Here is a 25,820-nt window from a genome sequence, read left to right as displayed (position 1 = left end):
GCTTTGTTTAGGTTAGTGGAACCGTACAATAGTTCTATGGACAAGCCGGTGCCAAATAAAGAAGTTGAAAAATGGAAGCATGCAACTACAGAAGCTGATAATGCTGTAAAATTAACTGTTGAAGAACGAAAGAAACTTCTCTTCGATTTCTCAAAGGATGATATTTCTGATGATGACAGGGAAGAGGAAGAGGAGGAGGAAGATGACGGGGAGTCAGATGCTTCAGGTAGGTTTGGGAATACTTATTTGATCAATTTACAAAATACATTCAATCTTGTATAGTCAGCTCAAGATTAGTGAGGCCCTCGGCTTGATTCCCAGTCGGATGAGGGATTGTTACTTGGATCTGAAGGCTGGTTCGAGATCCACTCAGTCTATGCGAGAACAGTTTGTTTGTTTGTCTTCTCTGGTTTACAACAGGATGAAATCACCCCAATTAGAGTAAACCTACGCTAATTACTTGTAACATCATTTTAATTATAATCTAACCTAAAACTATTTCTATACTCCGCATGGCTTTACTTCTAAATTGGTGTTTTGCAAAACAAATGAGCATCATCTTACCTCTGTTACCAGCATGCTACCACCGCGAGAACAGCTGATGCAATACATCCACGGTAAACAGCCGTCGTAAAATGTAATGCCGCACTCAGAAAAAGCTCATGAATCGAGATTGGAAACAAATTCACAAAAACTACACTTACTAACAACATCCGACAATAAAGAGAATATATCATTAAGAATAAAAGAGAATGAGGAAATAACACGTCACTCATCGCTAATGGCTGGCACAGGAAGGAGGAGCACTTCACTGATCTCAGAGTCACTTTCTTGCCACTTGTCTTTCCCAAACTACACTGACATTCTAAATATGCACGAACTAAGTACACTAACCAATACACGGACGTAAATAAAACTACAGCTCTGAACAGTTAAACCAGTATTGTACTAAATTATGCTATACTAAACTATAAACTACGCTATACTAGAGAGATAAAGACTAATATGAAAAACGCTAATTACTGAAGAAAAATGCAAAAGATGGTGAACCATACTGAATACCATGCAGGCTGAGCGAGATACGTTAACCATGTGGTGAAAGTAAATATTAGAGTTGGCAACTAGGTTTCAAGATCGCGCTCTGCTGATATAAGTCGATATGAATGGCAGCTTGGGATTGGTTGGATGTCTTATGTTTCAGTGCGTAACCACCAGGCAGAGCCAAAATTGGCCAAAATGTCAATTTAGAAGTAAAGCAGTGTGGAGTATAATATATGAGGCCAAGTCAATAAACATCTGTAATTTTGCTGTAATTGTCTTTAGGTTGGTTCTATGGTGTTGTGTGCTGACCAGCTGCTAGATGGCACCGTTGTGTATGTCTGTGGTAGGTTTCAAAGTTATCAGATCAGTACAGCTTGCGCTGTTACGACGTAAATATTGCACCAAGCAAGAACAGCATTCCATAATCCGTTTTTTGTGATATGAGTGTGTACCAGGAGCAGAAATTCATAGAACATTCACTCGTCTGTTATTCAGGATCATATCATACACCTGGCATCAGTTACGGCTGCAGATGGGTGCCTGGATCTTTCCTCATCCTTCACGCTCGTGTGACCTCTTTTGAACTGTTCAGTCCACTGGTAAACGCTTTGCTATGGCAAAAAAAATTGTCCCCGTATTGTGCTGAAAGTATTCTATGAATTTCCGCTCCTGGTACACCCTCAGACCACAAAAAACAGACTACGAAACACTGATTTTTCCTTGGTGCAAACTGAGAGTGGCACGTCCATCTTTACGTCGCAACAGCGCAAGCTGTACTGAACTGATAACGCTGAAACTTACCACAGACATAGATAACGGTGCGATGTAGCAACTGGAGAGCACACAACGACATAGAGCGGAACCTAAAGTCAATTAGAGCAAAATTGCAGTTACTTACTGACTTGCCTTCGTACATATATTGGAAGAGTTCTAATTTTAGTATTTAAATATTAACAATTATGAAACTAAACTAAATTAAAGTAACATAGTTATAAAGAGCATCTTCTGTAAGTTATGTTAGTCTTTTGTCCGTGTGGTGATATTGAAGAAATGTTTGAGGCAAAGTGAGGTCTAGTGTTTGCTCTTTAGGGCATCTGTATATAGTTGCTACACAATGTTTAAGGTAGAGTGTGCTTTCTCAAGCTTGAATGTAGAATATTTAACCTTGAATTTATGTGAAGTACGCAAATATTTATCCTGGATTAAAAGTCGGGGTTTGTCTACGGTACAGGTAACAATTTTGTGGAGGAATTTAGGATCACTAATTTTTCTGTGGTCTTCCAGGCTAATTATTTTCATATTCTGTAACAGCTGATTTTATGACACCATAACAGGATAAATACCGTTCATTTTATAGTGAAAACATTTTACGGAACACCTCTGGACCATTTCAGTTAACCTGATATACAGGTTGACCAAAAAGTCTGTTAACATTTGACAAGGCAATATTTCACAGAATATTGGAGGTAGAGAGGTTGACACACATGATTGAGAGGACATGGGGTTTTATTGACACCAAAATAAAGTACACAAACAGGCCAACAGATGGCACTGGACGTCAGTGATGCCGCATGAGACCCGTGCACAGCATAAAAGGAGCTGTCGTGAGAGAGGGTGTCAGATGCACCTGCAGTGGTGGCATGTCATGCTTGGCCTTCCCAGTCACCTGACCTCAATCTGTGTGATTATTGGTTGTCGGGTTACCTGAAGTTGCAAGTTCGCCACAATCGCCCAACTTCATTAGAGATGCTAAAAGACAACGGCAATTTCTCACCATACCTACGGATATACTGTACAGTGCTGTTCACAACGTTGTCCCTTGACTACAAGTATTGTTGATAAATGACGGCCGACATGGTGAGAACGTGTTATAAAGAACATCGTCTTTGCTAAATCTCGATTGTTACGATAATTATTGCTTGTGTATCTTATGAAGCGCCATCTGTTGGTCATGTTGTGTACTCTATCTTCGTGTCAGTAAAACCCCATGTCATGCCAATCATGTGTGTCGGTTATTACCTTTCTCCATTCTCAATATTCCGTGAAGTATTGCCTCGTCAAATGATAACGGACTTTCGGCTCACCCTGTATTTTTCATACCTCGGACTCCACTCGCATACTCTAGTTTTGTTCTTACATGTGTGTTGTGGAGCGTCATGATCGACTTCGCCTTGGTGTATGGTTTTGCCCTTCTGATGATAAATCCTTGTGCTCGGTATCCCTCCGATGTTATTTTGCATACGTACAAAGTGAAAGTAACACCCTCGTGAAGCATAACCTCCAGGTCGTTAACTTCATTAACTTCTCTTAGCATGTTCAATCCCAACGTGTACGGGAAAATGATTTGATTCTTTCTTGACATGGATACACATTTTGATTCTTTAAGTTAGTTTGTAAGGCTCCGTTGCACAATATCATCAAGATCTCTGTGCGGAAGCAAGCAGTCATATTGTGAAGTAATTGTTCGGAATATTTTAAAGTCGCCAGCAAACAGAAGACATTTAGAACTTTTTACACATTTAGGGAGATCATTTATGAAGATCAGGAACATGATTGGTTCCAGGTTCGAGCCTTGGGGAATTCCAGAATTGGCATGGAAGAGCTCCCAAGATACTGAACATACCGTTTCCTGTTTGATAAGAAGGTTGAGGTGGTCCTGAGCCCAGTCGCTGTGTATGCATGCCCTCGTGCATCCACTGGTTCCAAATAATGGCTTTATATTTCTTAATTAAATTGCAGGACAAAATTTTCATGAAGGCGACAATCTCTTGGACATTTGAATATGTTATCGTCTCTACTTTCCATTATGAGGATAGCCGATTTTTTGGGACCAAATATAAACAGTTGGATAAATTAATTACAAGTGACCATCAAAATTATCACTGCCTTCTGAATTGCTTCAGAGTACAATAATAATACAGAGAAAAGGAAGCATTAGGACACCGTGGTATTGTAATCAAGCAGTAGCTGTGTAGTGCACAACTTTTACGACTAGCATATACCATGGTACGAGTTTTACTGCAGTTTTGTGTAGACTTAAACCAAGATTAGTGCAGTTGAGCATAAACATTTGTTTATTGAAAGTAATTGTTGGCAACCTTGGTTTTATGTTTAAATTATATCTAAAGGTTGTTCCCGTTCTTTGCTCTAATTACCATTGTTATAGCTGATTGTATTCTTTCTATTCCAGGCACAGATAAAGAGAACATTGACAGCAAGAGTCCTCCTAAGAAGAGAAGACGAATTATTATACCCAGTGACTCGGAGGATGAATATAAACCAGGTACAACTTGCTGCTAGATGATGAGTATTTCTCACTGAAGTACCACTTCTCCTTTTGCAGCTTTTTACTACCATCAGTACCTACCTCCTTGAGACAATAAGGAAGAATACATTTTTAAAGACTGATTTGTGTTCTGGAAAGTATTACGATATATTCTTTGTTAATAGGTTCTTAAATAATTAATAATTGTTATAGCAGCAATGATTTCGGTGACACCTTGTTTATAGTGTCACGTGCAAACACATTCCTCATAAGAAAAGCATTTCTTAGCCATCAACCTTGGATATAATGCAATTTTAAACCTTTGTTTGGATTGGAATTTTGTAAGAACCCAAGTATTTGAAGACTTCTTCTGAAGCTGATGATAATGTCGATGACAGTTGATTAGTGGCCTTATATTTGGTTTTAAAAAAAAAATTTGTCGATTTCAGTATTAAAAACTGACACTGTCTATCGTGACTCAGCATGACTTGTCGCTAAGCCACCCATTGGCGATCAAGCTGTTGTCATTCCTCTTGGTGACCACATATAGCGTGAAACAAGGGGACAGTAATGACGCTCCGACGAGCCCTTACTCGTGATCAGGGACTGCCTGCACACAGCAGTTCCTTGACAGGTGTCCATGCTCGCCGCACTTCCAAAAGGCGATTTCCTTAGAGCGTCAGTGTCTTGGCGGTGATGTGCATCGTTCGCCTGAGAAGGGGCAACTGTTCCCTTCACTGCTTCCATCCTCAGGGATAACGTCAGGGCCTGCCTGAGGTTACGCTTCGCACTGAACATCAGTCTTTGATGAACTTCAGCGTCACGGAGCCCGTCGCTGAATGTGGTCGTGAGGCAGTCCATCCAAAGCCTTGTGGGCTAGCTGCTCCACATCCTGCAACGTCTCATTAGTGCGCTGGGTCCTCTTCCTCAACTGGACTCGGTAGGTGACTGCTGGCTGGTGGTCACCTTATCAGCCGTTGAGCGCTCCCACATTCTCCTCATAAGCGGCTCCCGGCTGGAGGCTCTTTAACACCTCCGCTGCCTGTCCATGAAGTCTGGCGATTAGGTGCACAGCCCTCTCCTCCGATGAGCGCCGTTTTGCCCGCATACAATCTCAAATTGGGTTTGGAAGGTCCTCTAGGAAGTGGTCCTGTCGTAGCATGGCACACAGCACTCGTAACCTGCGCTATTACTTTAAACTGTTTCTTTACGTCCTGCATGATATCACTTTTTAATTTTGTTTTGAGAGAGCATACTTCCTGTTCTAACTTAAACTGCCAGTCCTTCACTTCATTGAAATGGCATATGGCTTTTAGTGCCGGGAGTGTCTGAAGACATGTTCGGCTCACCAGGTGCATGTCTTTTTATTTGACGCCGATAGGCGACCTGTGCATCATGATGAGGATGAAATGAAAACGACACATACACCCAGCCTTCATGCCAGAGAAATTAACCAATGATGGTTAAAATTCCCGACCCTGCCGGGAATCGAACCCGGGACCCCTGTGACCAAAGGCCAGCACACTAACCATTTAGCCATGGAGCCGGACTTCACTTCACTAAGTTCATATCTAATATAGTCCTGGCTGGATTTAATTTTGCTTATGAGTTCCTTAAGTTCTTGATGTTTGGATTTCAGTTCACTCTTGAAGTTCATCTTGACTTAATGTGAGTTTACTTTTACGTTGGTGACTAAAGTTATTGAGAAGAGCCTGTAGCTGTTCGGTATCACATTTTTCTATTCACTAGAAATTACTAACTACGAAATTACTGCTACCGGTGGATCCCGATTTTGACACCAGTTGTAACGAGTTGGCGGGGTAGTAGATGACTAAATATCCGACTAGTAGCTTCTACAATAGATTTCTTTACTAAGTGTTAAAGGTACACATTACACACTCAGAATTACAGAGAACTCAATTTATACCCGTAGTTTAGGATGCAGTCTGCCTCTGTGGTGTAGTGGTTAGCGTGATTAGCTGCCACCCCCGGAGACCCGGGTTTGATTCCCGGCTCTGCCACGAAATTTGAAAAGTGGTATGAGGGCTGGAACGGGGTCCACTCAGCCTCGGGAGGTCAACTGAGTAGAGGTGGGTTTGATTTCCACCTCAGCCATCCTGGAAGTGGTTTTCCGTGGTTTCCCACTTTTCCTCCAGGCAAATGCCGGGATGGTACCTAACTTAGGCCATGGCCGCTTCCTTACCTCTTCCTTGTCTATCCCTTCCAATCTTCCCGTCCCCCAGCAAGGCCCCTGTTCAGCATAGCAGGTGAGGCCGCCTGGGCGATGTATTGGTCATCCTCCCCAGTTGTATTCCCCGACCCGATGTCTGAAGCTCTAGACACAGTCTTACATTCACACACAGAATAGTCTTCAAGGTTCCACGTCACACAGCTGCACTGTCTCACGTTCTCTGTCAGTCCACGCTGTCGCACGCTAGTCTGACAATCACGGCAGTTCAGGCACTTCTCAGCACTGTCCTCGGTAGGCATCAATCACCGACTGAGCTCACGACTGAACTACAACTCCAACTCTCCGACAAGTGACTCCTGTCTTATTTACCTTGCCAGTCATTCCAGAACTGTCCGTATACTAGATGTATCCAGAAACATCGCGAGGTAGAAGTCTCCAGGTTAATTGCCTCGTCATTTCCAGTGTCATGCACGAGCAGTGTTTGGATTAATGTGCAATCAATTCTGCATCATGTCACAAACTCATTGGCATTCGTCCCTGATTTGTCTGATGCCCTCTGTGTACTCCTCGTGCACACACGGTATGGAGCTTGATGTTGTCGTCAACTCCCACTTGGAACGCTGTGAGCCACCTGGTGACGAACGAGCGTTCCACTACAGCTCCAACGGTGAAACAAACCCTCATTATTGTAGAAGACTTCCTCGGGAACAGTCGAGATTTTCTTCTGAAGACGCGTAGCAAACTTCTCTGTGAAACATAAAGAGTCTCACCTTGTTTTCTTGACATGGCATAAGCCGATATCATGTCTACAAGTACGGGCCGTGAGAGCATCAATGTTAATAAATCATTTCCTGTTTAGGATTTCACAGTTATGATCTGCTTAACAGCTTGACCTTCTCGCTAGCTCTTGAAATCTTAATTTTTATGTTCAACTCAGCAACCACACTTATTTTTCCTTCCATCTTTTTGTAAATAACTACAAATAGTGGACAACTTTGCGGACTGCATTCGGTCAACACACTAAATCTGTAAACTTTGTAGGAGAACTGCACTTCGTTATTTCGCAGAGAGCATCCTCACCATCCTGAAATCTCCCATCCTCTTAGCCATAACACAAATTCTGTCATAATAACTGTGCAGATGAATAACACTTCAATGCCGTCGAGATCTCACTTGTAGAGTGAGAAAATGGAGTAAGGAGGGAAGGAGGCACTTAGGTTTCCTGCCTTGGGCTATGTCTATCTGCATTTATACAGTAGTGAGGATGTTCAAACCATTAAAAAAAAAATCATTTTTGGTCTAGAGGTGGAATTGCTTCCTTACAATCTGATGATTCAGGTTCAAAATTTACATATTTTTTTCCATTATAATTACTGAATTTCCTTCCATTTTCACATCAAATGGGTTCTGCTGAATACTGGTGAACTTAAATGCAAATCGTTTCATAACTCATGAGACTGGAAAAGTTTTCCGATACACAGTTTTCAGGTCTGTGAAGGTTTTCTTGGAAGTGTGCTTTACTGATTAACCTTGAGTTTCATAGCAAGTGAGGAGTATTGCATGCAGTACCTAAGGAATGAGCATTAATAATAGGATGTCTGTGCTGAGTGATAAATGGCTACATTTCAATAAGGTGCCATTTCTTTTCTGCTATTAGATAATTTTAAAAATCTTTGTTATGACAAAGTTCTTCCTCTTCTTTTTCATTAGACATCTTCTTTTTCATTCGACATCTCTTTTCAGAGTTCCTTTCTGTAAATGTTTACATAAGCTAATCAGTCAAAATACTCAGTTCTTAAGATATATTACAAGTAACCATGCTCGTTTTCGTCCGTAATGACTATATAACTTAAGGAAAAAAAAAAACAGTATAAGGGCCTAATCAATTCACAATAATATAATCTAAAAAGATTATTTATGAAAGAAAAGTGGACTTGTTTTGGCTCTTGGAGGGATCATCAGAATATTAGAATATAGATATATGAAACTATTTTAACATGGTATTTTCATTATTTTTGAAAGCAAAGAAAACTGAGTGTATTTATGTTCCTTATTCTAGTTGAGGAGGCAGAAGTAGAATCAGAATCTGCCAGCTCTGGCGTAGATTCGGCTCTTGAGGATGAGGGAGATGTCAGCGAGGAAGAACTTCCTGATTCTCCAAAGGTAAGATATTACGGATCTGTGTTGGCGATCATTATTTTAAGAAAAATGTTTTTGTATTACTGAAGATTTCCCCTGTGGAAAAGTTTAGAAAGGCTAATCAGTCAAAATACTCAAGATCTTAAAATTCATGTAAATCCATTTAATTCCTGTTAATCCGAAGTAGTGGGGACCAAGACGTATTCAGATTACAGGATTTTTGGATTAACCATAAAATTTGACTGTAAGGTGAATGCTGAGAGATGGAGTACGGTGTGAATACCCTCTTCACATCTTAGAACAAAAGGGAATTACGGACTTACGAACATTCAAAATAGATGTGTACTGAACAGTAATTACTACGTGTTTTTAAGTACCCTGTTTTATTATTGTTTAAAGCAAAGCAAACTAAGCAAAATTATACATAGTTTTTATCCCGCTACTTTGTACTATTACCACAAATTTTTATTTTAAAATGAAATTTGTTACTTCCTCTTTTGTTCCTGTTGACCAGATTTTCGGATTGACAAGACTACTGTATAAGCCCGGGTACATATTTGTATAAATACATGGTATTTAGGGCCGATGACCTCGATGTTAGGCCCCTTTAAACAAGCATCATCATCATCACATGGTATTTACTTTAATTCACTAGTGATAGTAAATGCACAAGTGTCATATTGTGCAGTCCAACGCTGCATTTATACATAAATTAATTCTCCGCATAAGAATGCCAATACATCAGTGCCTCAGGTTAAATTCAAGGAAACCATCATAGGTACTAGGCGAGACACTGATCCAAGAATTTAACGTGAATCATCATCATCTTCATTTCCCATTTCCAGCTTCCCGGGTCGGGTTGTGAATCAAAGACCTCCATCGCTGCTTGTCTCTCCACCGCTCTTCTCCTTTTTATTTAAGTACATCTTCTGGTTTTCCTCCCCTCTTCTCTCTGCACTCCCACGCTGAATCTGTCCATCTCTTTCGGGGTCTTCCTCGTGGTCTCTTTCCTGTTCACTTCTGTTGAGGTTGTTATCGGTGTATTGACATCTAAGTGAAGGAATTCTGTTGGTTCTTCCCAATTTAGCAGCATTTTGAAATATTTAGGCAGGATTTGTGTATTGTCATGATTGTTGTGAGCTAATTCACCATTTCCATCTTGTCAAATGTTTATTTAAAATTTTGTAATAATTCCATAACGTGATATTTTGAATTCCTCTTCAATTGAGTTTCAGAGTTTCTTTAAAAAACTGTCTTTTTTATTATTCTTAAGGTTTTAGTTGTATGTTTCTGCTGTTCAACTAAATTTTGAAAATATGCTTCAGATTTTTGGGGACTGGTGCAATAGCCACACTTTGTGTCTTTTCTCAATCATATCATCACATTCATTATTCCACCACTGATGTTTTTTACAAGGCTTTATTGGGGCCAATTCTTCTGCAATTTGCTGAAGGTTACTGACTAGGTCATCTTTGTTATCTGTGATTTAAATTCTTTCTGTTGCTTTTTGATAATTTTCATTTTTAATTAGCAGTGTGGGATCTATTTTCGTTTTTGGTTTATAGGCTTGTTGTGTGTAACAACTCCACAGGCGTAACCTTTGTAGCTCATGGGTTAAAAATATATGAGACCATCCTGGAGAGAAAAATCAGAAAATTTGTTGAACCTGATCTTGAAGACCAACATGGATTTAGAGCGAACAGATCAACGCTAAATGTCATTTTTTCGACAAGAATGCTCTTTGAAAAATGTTGGGACAAGAATAGAACGGTTACAGTTGTATTCTCGGATATTGAGAAGGCATTTGATCATGTACCACGTAAGCACACATGGGAACGTCTGAGATGTAAAGAAGTGCCAAATGAGATTATAGCTCGAGTAAAACAACTATGTAGAGAGACAAAGAGCTGTGTGCAAATTCGAGGAGGCAGGCCAGACTGTTTTGAGACAAAGAGTGGAGTCCAATAAGGAAGTTGTCGTATCACCACTTCTCTTCATTACTATAATGGATGAGGTTACAAAAGCAGTAAAAATGAAGGATCAGACAACAAATGCTGATGATGTTATGCTGTGGGGTGAGAGAGAAGCTAAACTAGATCTTTGGCAAGAAGAATTTGAAAGAATGGGAACGATCATCAGCCGAACTAAAACTGTTGGTTTAGTGATGAGCCAAAATCCTGAAGCAGTCCACCTGCGAGTGCAAACTGAAGGAATAGACATCATCAATAACTTCAAATACTTAGGGAGCTTCGTTTCCTCTGACAATACCTTAAACCAAGAAATAGGCAATAGAATACAAGCTGCATCAAAATTCTAGCACTCCGTTCGTCAATTACTTTGGGATGACTTATTTCCCCAAGCTTGCAAGCTCACGCTGCACAAAACATATCTTGTACCAATTCTAACATACGCACTGAAAGCAGCAACGTTTACGGGATCTGCACAAAGTCGCCTACAGGCCACTGAAATGAAGTTTCTTCGGTCATGTCTTCAGAAGACAAGGAGAGACAAAATAAGGTATGAAAGTATTCAGCAACATCTTGAATTGGACAGGAGCCTGTTGGAAACCTTAGAATTAAGCAGATTACGATGTTATGGACGTATGAGAGGGTTAGCTCCAATTAGGACCCCAAGAGCATACTATGAAAGAAATGTTGTTGGTAAGAGGCCCAGAGGGAGGCCTTGTGATAGTTGGGAAAAACTCTGACATTATAAATTTCTTTCTGATATAATTTATCCATAAATACAGGATCTAATTGCCATTCACCTTTAGTGTAATTGGGATGTTTCCATGTTTTGAGTTTGTGGTTTTCTCTTAAAATATGTAGATTTTGATATTAGGCTATGATTCCTGCAAGGATCAGTGCCTCCGTGGCTGAGACGGCAGCGCGTCGGCCTCTCACCGCTGGGTTCCGTGGTTCAAATCCCGGTCACTCCATGTGACATTTGTGCTGTACAAAGCAGAGGCGGGATATGTTTTTGTCCGGGTACTCTGGTTTTTCTTTGTCATCTTTCATTCCAGCAACACTCTCCACTATCATTTCATTTCATCTGCCATCATTAATCATTGCCCCAGAGGAGTGCGACAGGCTTTGGCAGCTGGCACAATTCCTGTCCTCGCCGCAAGATGGGAGCTTCATTCATTCCATCCCTGACCCGGTCACTGACTGGAAAACAGGTTGTAGGTTTTCATTTTCATGCAAAGATCAGTGAGTTTTTGACTATTTTTGTTTGTTCTCTTCCACGATATTTGTTCTCTTCTTACTTGGGCTTTAAAATCTCCAATTAATATTTCAACATGGTTTCTAGGAATGTTATTTAGGATATCGTCAAGTAAATCCCAATAGTTTCGTATCTCTACACAGTCTTTTAAAGAGTTGTTCTTATCGTTGGTAAGAGGATGTGAACTAGTTATAGTATAAATTTTATTAGCTATCTTTATTGTAAGTGTGGAGATCCTTGAGGAATGAGATTTGAACTTTTGTATAGAGTTTATTATTTTAAGGCTAAACAAAAAGCTTGTTCCAAACTGGGGAATATTTTTTGTCAGTCTCTTTCCTGGTATATCTTTGTAGAGTCTGTACCCTTGAGATTCCAGTGCGTCCTGATCGATGTTTTCTAATTTCCTGTAATCCCATAATGAAAATCTTGTGCTGGTCCATTATATCAGTTATCACTTTTAATTTGCCAATTTGTAGAAGGTTTGGTTTAAATTTTGACTTAGGTTCAGTAATCTTGTCTGTATGTGAGCATTTCAGTGCCTCCAACTGCATTGGATCTTCAAGGTGGCTGCCCACCATATCCGAGTACTGCCTTCTCTGACCATGTAATTCAGATGGTGGAATATTCCTTTGAAGACTTTCCATAGTTGATTGTTGAGGTATCACGTGGTGGGACTAGGTCATGAGCTACAACTTTGGATGTGATCCATTGAAGTGATAATGAAGTTGTGAGAAGATTACAACTAAGGTATTGAGCCTTAGAGGTTTCCTCAAGATGTTCTTTGGCTAATACTTCACGGCATTGAGCCAACCCTCGTCCTTTTCCCGGGTTTGAGTCTGGCAACAGCAACTAATGGGCTGCTCAATCTACCCAGTGGGTACTGCAGGCAGAGGAACCTTCATTATTGACGTCCCACTAACTACTTTTACAGTTTTCGAAAACGCCAAGGTGCCAGAATGTAGTCCTGCAGGAGTTCTTTTACGTGCCAGTAAATGTACCAACACGAAGCTGACATATTTGAGCACCTTCAAGTACCACTGGACTGAGCCAGGATCGAACCTGCCAAGTTGGAGTCAGAAGGCCAGCGCCTCAACAGCCTGAGCCACTCAGCCCAGCATATTTTCTTGTTACTTATATTGGGGTTAGTTTGCTGAAGGTTGTCTCATGATTTCAATATGTAACTAGTCAAGTTGGCAGCAGTGATGAGCCATTAAAAAAAAGAAAATAGGGTGGCGATATTTGCTTTTTCAGTGTACAGCCTTACGTGCCCAGTGCTATATATATGTGTTCCTTCTCTCTCTCTCTGACCAATAGTAATATTGTGATGACATTCCTTGGATCTTTCAGAAGAAACAGAAACGGGACAGAAGGGCTAAGCCTACGAAGACGCCTTCTGGAAAGTCTCCGTCAACACCAAGTCATCAAGTGAGCCCAGCTACCAAAGCTAAATTGTCAATGTTTCCTGCAACCCCGGAGCCCAAAGAAGTTACGGCTACTGATGCTTTAGGCAGTGGAGGACATGAGTCTTGGACCCACCTTAAGTTGGATTTCTTAAATCCTGTAAAAATTAGAGATGCAATGAGAAGAACACCTGATCATCCGGACTATGACCCCAAAACTCTTTATGTACCAGAGGATTTTAAAAAGAATTTGACTCCTGTGAGTATAATTTTATTTATTTTGTAACCATAATCATCATTATCTTCAACAGTTACCAGCCGTGTATGCCCCTCCATTATCTTCTGTTTCCATTCGAGTCCTTGGGCCTACATACCCTCCTGAAGTCCTTGCAGCCGTCTGTGCCGTAGCCTTTCTCTAGGTCTCCTTCCTTCCATTCTCATATCAAACAGGTGGAAGTTTACTTTTATTCATTTAATGTAAATAAGATTTGATATGGGATATAAAGCTGATTTCTTGCAAAATTTTCCTCATTCATTCTCTGTATGTTCCCATACCACTTCATTCTTGACTAGCTGATGGGCTACGGAATTCTAGTGTACACGTTGTAAACACGATTGTATTAAATTGCATAGCTTTTAACGTTACCCTAGAAACACGACGGGGAAGTCCATTGTATTACGTACCAGCTGTATCAGAAAAAGTATGAACCGGAGAAATGGCATGCTAGAGAAGAAAGTTGTCTAACTCCCCAGCTATTTCCCACCAATATTCAGTCAGGCTTTTGTACTCGGTACGCAGCATTAATTCCATCTATCAGAGTTGAGAGGCAGCATAAGAGACAAATAACATTACAACAAACAATGGTCAATGTAATGTTATTGTTGATCAATGTTATGCGCTTTCGATATTGTAGGTCGTCACATTTAGCTTTCTTCTGACTCTGAAATACCACTCATCATAGTCGGTACAGTAAAAATGAATAAAACATAAATGATCGGAAATTGTATTCTCTGTAACTTTTGTTATCTAGCACTTTTCGATACGACCAAAAACATAGGTATTAGAAAATTAAAATTTAGGTGCCTTCCCCTAAACTACAATTTCATCCAGGGTGAATAAAATTGTTTATAGCTTAGACTGTAGTTTCTTATTCCTCGACTCTATATACTGATTTTCATTAAATTCTGTCTAACCATTTTCTCGTGACTCGGCGTTGTTATGGACTTAGCAACAAAAATACAAATTCACGAATATCTGTGTTATCATAGCCGGTACGGTAAAAATGTATAAGACATAAATGGTCGGAAATTTAGTTCTATAAAACTTTGGTTGTTTTATTTATCGATACTGTACCGGGCGGTACACCTCCACGCCGCTAATTCAAAAGGTGCGCCAGTTGAAACTCCTCTGCTGGAGGAAGTCTGAACTTTATTGACGGTATTAATTTTCTACTTTCTCAGAAGATGTCACTACCTGTAAATTTTGGAGTTTTAGAACTGTGTCATTTTTGATGTGTTTTTGTTTTGCTTGAAGTAAGAAGTGTGAACTTTCTCTTCTAGAGGACACTACTGAAGAACTACAATAGTGCACCCTAGTGCGAAGAAAAAGAACTGTTCTTTGGAGAAAATTTTATTTCAAAAGTTTGTTCTTTGTTAAATTTCTTTCAGTCATTGGTTAAGTTGGCAATATTACCCCTAGCCAATCCCGAATTTCTGAAATTAATTTTCCACCAATAATGTCTTTCTTCTTCATCTTGTGTAGGGGTTTCTCTTTATTCTCCAATAAAGTGATTGTGGGCGGGTGTTCTCATTCCCCTAACGCCTAGAACCTTCCGCGAGAGTATATAAACTGCTGATTTTAGGGTCTGTGCGCCACTTCTGTTCCATCTTTCAGTGGGTAAAGTACATAGCAGGGGGCGGGAAGCGCCTCTTTCTTCGGCAGCGGTCAACAACAAGGTAATGGCCAATTAATAACTTCTTTCTTTGCTAGCTCAGCAGTTTAACTCTCGGGGCGGGTCCGAAGCTTTTTCCATTATGTAACCTTCCTTAAAATATAAAGAAACTTGTATCTATTTCATCTTTTAAACTGCATATCGGGATAGAGAGTGCTTAACCCTCTCGAGCTCCCAATCATATTGTTTTGAGGTGAACTTATTTTTCTCAACCTATTCTTCGTTAATATAATGTAAATTGTTCTTTTCTGAAGTCACCTCTGTAGTATGGGATTAGCCCTTGCATTAACGGCCTAGTGCCAAGTAGGTTTTAAATAAAGTGTATTAGGAGTGCGGAGAGCCTCCTTTCAAGTTGGTATTTTAGAGGCCATATAATTAACCTTTTCTCACTTAATAGGCCTCAGTAGATTGGGTATTTAACCCCTGTGTTTATGTCCGTTGAGGACAGCTTGAAGGTGGAGTTTGGTGTGGCCTGGGAGAGGCTTAAATTTGAGAGCGAGTGGCTCTTTTCCGGAAACTGAGTCTTGTATGCCTCGAGGAGGCTTTACGGTGTAATTTCGAGCAAGTGCTCCAGGGTTTGATTGGGGTCTTCTGCCCCGTTGTTGAAATTTGTATATCGTAAAGTTGGGCTAGTTGCTCAAGAATTGTGTTTTCAGGGCTCGAAGCCCAAATCCTGTAAATACTGTAATTGTACTTTGTTGTCTTGCTACTCCGTACCTGCCATTCTTGTTATTTCTGAATTTTGGAAAGAAAATATAACCTTGTTAAATTTTACATTTAACTTTAATTCCGTAGTTGGAGACCTATTCACACCCGCACCTTCTTTCACCTCTACCTACCACGGAAATCTCCGTAACAAGTGGTAGCAGAGCGTGGTTGAATGGGTCTCATTTTAGCCCCTTTGACGGCTAAATATTGTTCTGTTCCGAACTCTAACCATTTTCTCAGTTGCTGGAATTTTTGAGGTTTTCAAAATTGTTCTGTCACCATGCCCGGCCCTCGCGATGTTCTCCATCTTAACTATTTGCGCAAGGAGGAGTTGATCTATGAGTTAACTATCAGAAATGTACAATCTGGAGGCACGGTTGCAGTAGACACAAACAAGCTTAGAGAGTCCCTAGATTTGCCCATTTCCATCCCCAATTTGGGAGAGAAAGAAATTGACGACTCTCTTTCCACGATCACGGAGAATACTACTGGGCTAGCTTCTGTAGTTAGTTTTTTTGATGAAAATGATCCTTCTCCTAATCAAATTAAGCGTGTGCAAGCTAGGCTGTTTCATTTTTCAAATAGAGTTAACGATCTGTTGTCTCTAAAGTTGAATGACGTTCAGAAGAAGGAAGCTAGTACGCTGCTTGAAAATATTTCTGAATTATCTAGCAAGGTCACTCAATTGTTAACTGGGGAAGTTCCTCCCAAAACTGATCAACCCGCCACGAGGAATGCTGGGAGCGAGGAAGAGCCTCCTAAGGGAGAAGTCAATAGGATAACCGTTGCTGCTCAAACTATCTCTGCCCCATTAGACAACGAGTCTGAACGTCGTAACTCATTGACTAATGTACGTTCTGAATTAACTTCTTTGCCACTTAAACCTTTACCGACTATGTCACCTGGGTTCAGTAGTTTGCCCCATCCATTGGCAATGTTGCTCAGGGGTATCTCTAAGTTTTCAGTTAATACCACCAGTGAAGTAATTTCATTTTTAAGATTTCTAGTTGAATTTCAGGATCATGCCCTTGTGTTTTCTCTTTTCCCATGTCAGATTTTGCAAATCATCTATCCCTATGCAGTAGGTATTCTCTCAGACAAAATAGTTAGAGCCATTGCCGAGCAATCATCAATTGAAGACTTCCACGCCCACTTGCTAGCTAACTTCATCCCGGCTAGGGCAAGGTCCTCCCTTATTCAGAAGTACTATTATCGTGTACAGCGTTTGGATGAAAACTTGGCTGACTTCATCCAAGATATTAAATTCTATACTAGGGTGTTTGCTCTTCACTTTCCGGAGGACCAGATTGTACAAGCCATTGTGGAAGGCATTTCACCATCCTATAGGTCATATTTGTGTTTCGCGGCGTGCCCGCAAACCTTCTCTGAACTTGAGGCATTGGCCGTCTCAGCGGAAGGAGTTAGATACGCCGATTCATTGTGTGTCGCGAAAGAACCCCCGCCTTCTTTTAGTAATACTCGGCCTCCACCTCGCCGATCAGTCACACCCCGTAAATGCTATGCTTTCGGGTCGCCTGACCACCTTCGGAACAAGTGCCCATTGCTCAAATCTAGTGTGACAAGGAATGGAGCTGGTTCATCACAAGGCTGTTTTAAATGTGGGGCTTTCTCACATATTGCCAAGAATTGTCCCCATTCGAATAGCACCCCCTCCTGCTCAACTTCTGGTGCAACTTCCAACAACAATATAAAGTGACTAGTGCCTTCGGCTGAGTCGATTAATCCATCTTCCCGAGACTCAGCCCCGGGTAAACAGATCGAAAAATCAGGGAAATTTCAATCTTCAAATCCATCCCTTGAATGCCCCAAGGAGTGTCTTAGGATTGCGGCGGATACCCCCGCACCGGTTCCTTTTCTTAAGATTGAGTTAAATAATGAACCTGTAACAGCTCTCTTAGATTCAGGCAGTGTTTGTTCGATTATTTTGGCTGAATGGTATTCTAAATTGAAATCTGTTTGTAAACTACCTGACTATGTCTCATCTCCTGTTCAATATGTTTCGGCTAATTCATCTCCATTAGAAATTCTAGGTTCCGTACAGGTCAAAATTCGTATTTTTAAATTTACATGGAAAACCAAACTGTTTGTGGCTAAGCATTTGTCTTGCCCCATCATACTGGGAGCGGACTTTATTTCTCACACTGGTCTTGTGCTCGATCTTCAGAGTAAGTCGTGCACATTCAAATTTGCGTTCAATTGTAAAATTCCCTTGTTAAAGTGTAATTCTGTATCATGCTCATCTATTTCGCCTACCCAGGATGAGATGTTGTTAGACCTTAGACATCTACCTGAGGAGCAGGCTGATAGTATTCGTAAATTATGTCAGTCATTTCCAGAGGTGTTCTCTGATACTCTTGGTGTTACTGACCTTATTGAATACAAAATCGAGGTCACGGATTCGATTCCTGTCCGTTTTCCACCTTATAGGTTTTCTCCACCTAAAATGAAGGCTCTGAAAGAAATCATCGATCAGATGTTGAAGGACGGTATTATTAGGGCCTCTAAGTCGGCGTATTCGTCACCTATTTTTCTAGTCCCGAAACCCCAAGGAGGCTTCAGGCCTGTCATTGATTATAGGGCTCTCAATCGGAAGGTGGTGTTACAATCTGTGCCCCTTCCTGACCTTCATTCTTGTTTTTCATGGTTTCGTAAGGCCAAGTTCTTTACTATCTTGGACTTGAATCAGGCCTATAATCAAATTCCCCTTGCCGAAGAGTCTAAACATCTTACAGCGTTTGCCACGGACTGGAACTTGTATGAATACAACCGCGTGCCTTTCGGGCTCCCCACGGGAGCAGCTGTACTCACTAGGCTACTAGATAGGGTCTTCTCCGACATCAAATTTGAGTACTTATATCACTACTTGGATGATGTCGTCGTATTTTCAGAAACTTTTGAAGAACATCTAGATCATCTGCGAGAAGTTCTCGATCGCCTTCGTAAGGCTGGGTTAACTGTCAAGTTGTCCAAGGTTGCCTTTGCTAAGCCCTCTATGTCATTCCTAGGGCATATTGTGTGTCACCTGATGGTGTTGCCGTCGATCATTCCAGAACACAGGCCATCCGTGATTTTAAACCTCCTAAGGACGTTAAAGGTATCGCCAGGTTCATTGGTATGGTGAATTTCTTCAGGAAGTTTATTCCTAACTTCGCTAATAGAGCGGCGCCCTTGAACCTTCTTCGTAGGAAAGGCATCAAATTCGAGTGGGGTCCTTCTCAACAAGCCGCTTTTGAAGATCTTAAATTAGCTCTCTGTAATGCCCCTGTCCTTGCTATGCCTGATTTCTCAAAGAAATTCATCGTCCAAACGGACGCGTCGTCGTCAGCAGTAGCTGCAGTCCTTCTTCAAGAGACTGAACTAGGGAGGCGACCCATCGCCTATGCATCTAGGACTCTATCGGCTCAAGAAGCAAAATACTCCATATATGAGCTCAAAGGTTTGGCAGTCTTATTCGCCTTAGAGAAGTTCCGTCTCTATCTGGAACATGTCAAATTCGACCTGGAGACAGATAATCAAGCCTTAAGCTGGGTCTTAGGTAGGCCGCGTCGTACTGGTCGTATAGCCCGTTGGGCCATCCGTATTTCTGCCTTCCAATTCGATGTCAGGCATATCCGAGGTACCGAAAATGTTGTCGCTGATGGACTCAGCCGTATGTTTTCCAACGACATTGAGAACCATGAACCGGTCGATAGTTCATCTCCTCCCGAGTCCATGTTATCTGATGTTAATGCCATCTTAACAGATGCCCCCATGCTTTTTAGGGATATCGAGAGATACCAACGTGAAGATCCGACGCTGGCTCCGATAATGGAAACCCTTTCTTCTGGGGAACGTGTGGTCCCTTATGTTCTGAGGAATGGTGTTCTATGTTGCCCTTCGAGGCAGGATAAGATGATGAAAGTTGTTGTTCCAGCTGTTCTTGTACCTATGATCTTCAAGTACTATCATGAAACCCCATTAGGGGGGCATCTTGGAATCTTTAAAACTCGTGAAAAGATTCGTGAAAGGTTCATCTGGAAGGGTATGGACGGTGAAATCCGTGAACTAGTAAAAGCTTGTAAACCTTGTTTGCTTAGTAAACCCACTATGTCCACCAAGGTAGGCCTTCTGTCTTCGCATCAAGCGTCGCGCCCCATGGAACGCCTGTATATTGATTATGTAGGACCCTTCCCCCAGTCAAAGAGAAATGCCAACAAGTTCATCTTTGTGTGCTGAGCCACACCCTCCCTCAAGAGGAAACTGCACGTGAATCACGATCAAGAAGGGCGTATAAATCTGCCCTGAACTGGAAATGTTATTCACCTAATTAGTTTTAGCATAAACTAACACTACTAAGAGTCGAAACCCGAATAAGTGATAAATGAATGTTTATTGAAAAGCAACGTTAATTAAAGAATTAATTGAAAAAGAAAACATAAGATATAATAGGGTGATACATACGTATATGGGTTAACACCAATGACAATTAATCGTGATATCCATATCTCATCAATATGTACATGCACAGTTGCAGAATTACGCAAGGGATCTTAGCATTTTTACTCACGAAGATTTTGCATATAACAATTGCGAGAAGAATAACTAATGAGGGTCAATACATGATTACAAATCGGGAGTACCTTATTCATTCCACCCCCTACTTCTTATCCGTTCTCTCTTTTTTTTTTTTTTTTTTTTAAACAATACTATGATCTTCTTTCATTAGGATCCCCCACACACCAAGGAGCGCACACACCCAAAAAAGGGTAGACCAGAAAAGAATAACCCCAGCGGGCAAAGAGAAAAAGATACACAGGATGGATCAATCAGATAAAGACGGGCCATCGTGCGGCCAAGGAACAAAAATAAATCAACATGGCGACGCCCAGGTCGAAAAAGATCAGGGCGCGCACCAAATAAAGAGAAAAATAGAACCCGAGATAAAAGGGGCAAATAACGAAAAGTTAAACATAAATAACTAGGCCGACACTGCTACATCAAAACACTCGACTCATTCATTAATTCATCCATGACAGCCATACGAACAAATCGCCTCGAGGGCGGATAACAGTGACAACTGGTGCGAATGGATCAATCCAGCCAACTCGTAGAGTGCAATATTACCTAACATCAATGAGGCCAAACGTCAATAATAGTTGAACGACAACAGCACATGTCGTGGCTTCAAGGCCACGCGTAGATCTGTCACAAACATCGCTGTGTACGGCCATAATAATACGACGGTCGACACACAGATTATAATTTCAAACGAGAGCAAAGATGTCTCATTGAGAAATTCATAATAATGCACAGAGACTCAGATTATGAATGCACCACTGTTATATCAACAACACACTTTCACACACGCCTTCCACTCTCCGAGTATCAAGACGGGTTACGGTCGGCCAATAAAAAAGGGAGAAATACAAATACTAAATGGTAGATCACCCACAATATCAAGCATCAGAACACGTTAATCGTGCAGCGATCTAGCACGGTTTTAAACTTACGATACATCCATTTGAAAAGCGTTAACATAGCTCCTGTGTGTGAGGGTCCCATATTATTATAAGCTACCATCTTCCGAACAGAATATAAACCAAAGAGAAGATAGTTAAAGACTTAGTCGAGGAAAGATCATTAATGTTCTCGACAGAGGGGGCTGTCCTCTATCGATTAAAACCGGAAGCACATATAATAACAGGTCGAAACCAATTCAGTGAAACATAGGTAATAAATTATGGAAACCATGCTGAAGCAGCATGTTTCATCATCACCCCCATGCGTCTTTAAAATGTGTCCGATCTTGACGAAGGGTCAAAGGGACACATTTTAAAGTGAGGCGTAAAGCTTATAATAAGAATACATACGTGAAGAAATTACATATATATACATATATATATATATAGTGCGCACTATATAACTAAAATTAACTAACCTAATTACTAACCTAATTAATTAGAGTAACAACAAATAACACTGAAAATCGCCAACAGTCACAAGGGAGCATAGATTGGTGGATTACATATTGCTTTAAAGTTCAGTACATTAAAAGAAGGAAAGGTGCTGAATTTAATCAGTCTTTTTCCTATCATTAATATGACACTTTCACGAATCGGTTGTAGGCAGGTAGAGGATAAAAATAGTCATACAATTTTCGTGTCCTATCAAATAGGTCCGTTGTTTATTTTATATTATCCTTGTCATTCGGTACTTAAATATCCTTTGACTCTTCTTTTCTTTCCCTTTCCTTTTTTCATTTTTCCCTGAAAAGAAAAAGACTTTAGAACAACGAGTTTAAGAGTGACAAATTGATCAAATCATGTTACCACCAGGTACTAATAGCTACTAGATCAATTATTTTCGCCCCGTGAATGGTAGGGCTTCAACAGACTCACGTGAGCTCTGGATACTCTCTTATTTATTTCATCCTCCAACAACACGGTAACAGGTCCCAAGAATTTCACAATACGGTTGGGACCAGACCATTTTAGGCAGAGTTTCGCTCCAATTTGGTCTGCTGCCGAGCTTGTCGGGAACCTTTTAATCATTACTAAGTCTCCAACCTTTAGGGTGACTTCTCTCCTTCCCTTGTTGAACCTTTTGGCTACACGATCTCTGGCTTTGATCAGTTGCTCGACTGCTTCCTTCCATTTTTCTTCGACGCTCTTGGTCCTTAACGGTTCGGACAAATATCCAAAATTCCATTTTAATTGTAATGGGTCAGTAACATTCCTGCCCAAGAACAACTCAGCCGGTGTGTGCCGATGCGATTCATGTAGAGCACTGTTGAAAGCTAGAACAAAGAAATTTAAGTTTTCGTCCCAACTGCGCTGATCAGCGCTGTGGAACGCGGTTAGACAGGCCTTAAGATTACGATGAAACCTCTCAACATGAGACGGTTTTGGGTAGTGAGGGCTGAGAAATATCTGGTTCACTCCCCACTCAAAACACAATTGACGAAAATTACTACCGCTGAAAGTGGATGCATTGTCAGTTACCAACTTTTTGGGGGGGCCATAAATTGCAAAGATGTGACGAGACAAGATGTGAACGGCGTTATTAGAATTGATTTTGCGCACTGGGAACAACCAGACGAATTTTGAGAAACCATCAATGACAGATAGGATACCAACGTTGCCTTTACGGGACTTGACGAGAGGGCCAAAATAATCTACGAATAACCTTTCTCCGGGGTACGTTGCCACATCAGCGGAATGCAGCCCAACTTGAGATGATTTGGCAGGTTTAGACCGTTGACACACGTCACAGCCTTTCACGTAGTCAAGCACTTCTTTTTTCATATTTGGCCAGTAGAAATCGCGAGAAACGCGATGTAATGTCTTGTACTGACCCAAATGCGCCCCTAAATAAGAGTCATGGTAATAATGTAATACCATGCGCCTTATGCTATCAGGAATGTAAATCTTGTCCTTTCCCTTATTACCACAACGACGAACTAACAATCCACGCTTAATACAAAATGATTTATCATGAAGTGACCCATCGGTGACACCTTTCATCAGTTTTTGACACTCGTCATCAGTATTCTGGTGCTCTGAAATATCAGAAAATGACCAAGGATATTTCTGCATAATATTAACGCATCCAGTACCATCAGATTTATGATATTTCTCCGCGTCATCGGCTTCACTCATGTTTATTCCGTCAAACATACGTGACAGACAGTCAGCCACGACATTTTCCTTTCCGCGAACATGTACAATGGTGAACTTATACGCGGACAGTCGAAGAATCCACCTGGCTGTTCTTCCAAGTCGTTTGACGTTGGCACTCATCCACGACAGGGCCTGATTATCAGTGTGGACAAAGAAGTGACGGTGTTCGAGGTAAGTTCTAAATTTTTCTACACCCAACACAACGGCCAAACATTCCTTTTCGTAAATGGAGTAACGTAACTCGGCCCCGTGTAGTAGCTTGCTAAAATAAGCGATCGGGACTAGTTTTCCGTCCTCATCGGCTTGGTTTAGCACGGCGGAAATCGCAATTTCACTGGAATCGCATTGGAGCACGAAATCGCGGGAGAAATCGGGGCTGTGGAGAACAGGGGCTCGACAAAGGGCATCTTTCAGCTGATCGAAGGCAAGGATCTGGGCTTCACCCCAGACGAAACGACAATTCTTCCTTTTTAGAAGATTCAAAGGGGCCGAAATTTGAGAAAAATTCTCGATGAACCGACTGTAAAAACCCACCATACCCAAGAACCTTCTTACGCCCCGGCGTTCTTGGGCTGAGGAAACTCTTTAATACATTTAACCCTCTCAGGGTTTACAGCTATACCGGAATCCGAGATGACATGCCCCAAGAAATTCAATCGTTTGGAACAGAGAGAGACTTTTTTGGGGTTGATAGTGAACCCGTGTTTGCGCAGACGACTAAGTACCTCACGTAGGTGAGCCAGGTGTTCGTCAAAGCTTGCAGAGTACATGAGGAGATCATCCAGAAAATTAAATACATAGGAGAACTTTAGATCGCCAAAGATCGAATCCATGACCCGGCTAAGCGCTTGTCCCCCTATCGAGATGCCCATGGGTACTTTATTGAAATGAAAAAGGCCAAAAGGGGTGACAAAGGCTGTACAAGGGCGACTTTTTGGGTCCAAAGGAATCTGGTAACACGCCGAGTTAAAGTCGAAGACAGTGAAAAACCTAGCACCATGAAAATGCTGAAAGGCGCTTTCGATGGTGGGCAATGGGAAGCTGTCAAATACAATGTTCCTATTTACCTTGCGGTAATCCACAATGAAACGAAAATTCCCGTCCTTTTTAGGGATTAGGAAGGCGGGGCTACCATAAGGTGACTTGGATGGACTGATGACCTTCTTTTCTAAAAGTTCAACTACACATTCTCTCATGGCGGACAACTTCGGAGGCGAACATCCGAAAGGAGGGGACCTAACAGGAGTTTTATCTTTGAGCTCAATTGAATAAGAAAAGTTTTTTGCACAACCTAACTCAGGCGTCAAAACATCAGAAAATTCCTCCATTAAACTGTTTAGCATCAAATTCTGTCCGTCGGTTAGGTCACACGACGCACTTGGAGTCACAAAAGTAGAAAGAGGGCACACAATATTACGCAGAAAGGGGGTTTCGAAAGGATAATTTACGTCAGACCGGAAGCGGAAGGCGAAACTTCGAGTAATGAAATCAATGGATAGACCGGTCGCTTGCATAAAGTCGGTCCCTAAAATGATCGGGACAGACAGATCTGCAACAACATAAAATTTCCAATTCCACGAAAGATTATGAATTTTTATGTGGCACACGACGCGGCCCACCGGACACACTTGACGGCCTTCAGCAGACATAAACTTATCTATCTTCCCGCTGTCCGAGAGATACTCTAAATGTACAGAAGACGCAAGGCTCAGATTCAAGAAGGAAACGCTGGAACCGGTATCCAGCAGGGCGTATAGCGTGCGGGGTCCTATACAAACTTTGGCCCAGGGTGTCGACGAAGGAAGGCCCCAGATCCTTTTGTTAACACCGACATTTTGCGCCAACGAAGGGCCATTTCGCTGGCGCGCGTTCAGTTTCCCTGCCCGGAACTACATCTAGGACATACACGCGCAGTGACACCAACGAGGCCACATTTAAAACACTTCAGTCGCGATTTTGACCGACAATTATTAGAAATGTGTCCCGCCTTACCGCAATTCCAGCACTTTCTTGTAGCGGACCCACGTTCAACAGGCGACTCGGAGGGTTGGATGGCGTTAATATAGCGTCGGGCCGGAGACACAAAGCTGGTCCTTCGCTCGGGACTACTCGAGGGGCGCGACGCCGAAGGGGGCGCATCAAAGGATACAGACTTGAAGGACGTGTGGCAGGCGACGTCGGGGAAAGAGCATTCAGACGGAATCGGAGGGGGACGATACTGTT

General features: G+C 41.5%; 1 protein-coding gene across 1 annotated transcript in view; it reads left to right on the top strand.

Annotated features, from left to right (window-relative positions):
• The window catches only part of Msh6 (DNA mismatch repair protein Msh6), a 196,423-nt gene that overhangs the window by 23,158 nt on the left and 147,445 nt on the right, over positions 1-25,820 (top strand). The window contains exons 3-6 of the mRNA XM_067143707.2: positions 12-226; positions 4,232-4,324; positions 8,557-8,660; positions 13,206-13,517. Of these exons, the coding sequence (XP_066999808.2) occupies positions 12-226; positions 4,232-4,324; positions 8,557-8,660; positions 13,206-13,517 (724 nt within the window). The remainder of the gene's footprint in view (positions 1-11; positions 227-4,231; positions 4,325-8,556; positions 8,661-13,205; positions 13,518-25,820) is intronic.

This window comes from Anabrus simplex, chromosome 3 (assembly GCF_040414725.1).
Source record: "Anabrus simplex isolate iqAnaSimp1 chromosome 3, ASM4041472v1, whole genome shotgun sequence".
NCBI lineage: Eukaryota > Metazoa > Arthropoda > Insecta > Orthoptera > Tettigoniidae > Anabrus > Anabrus simplex.
This window is presented reverse-complemented; position numbering and strand designations above follow the sequence as displayed.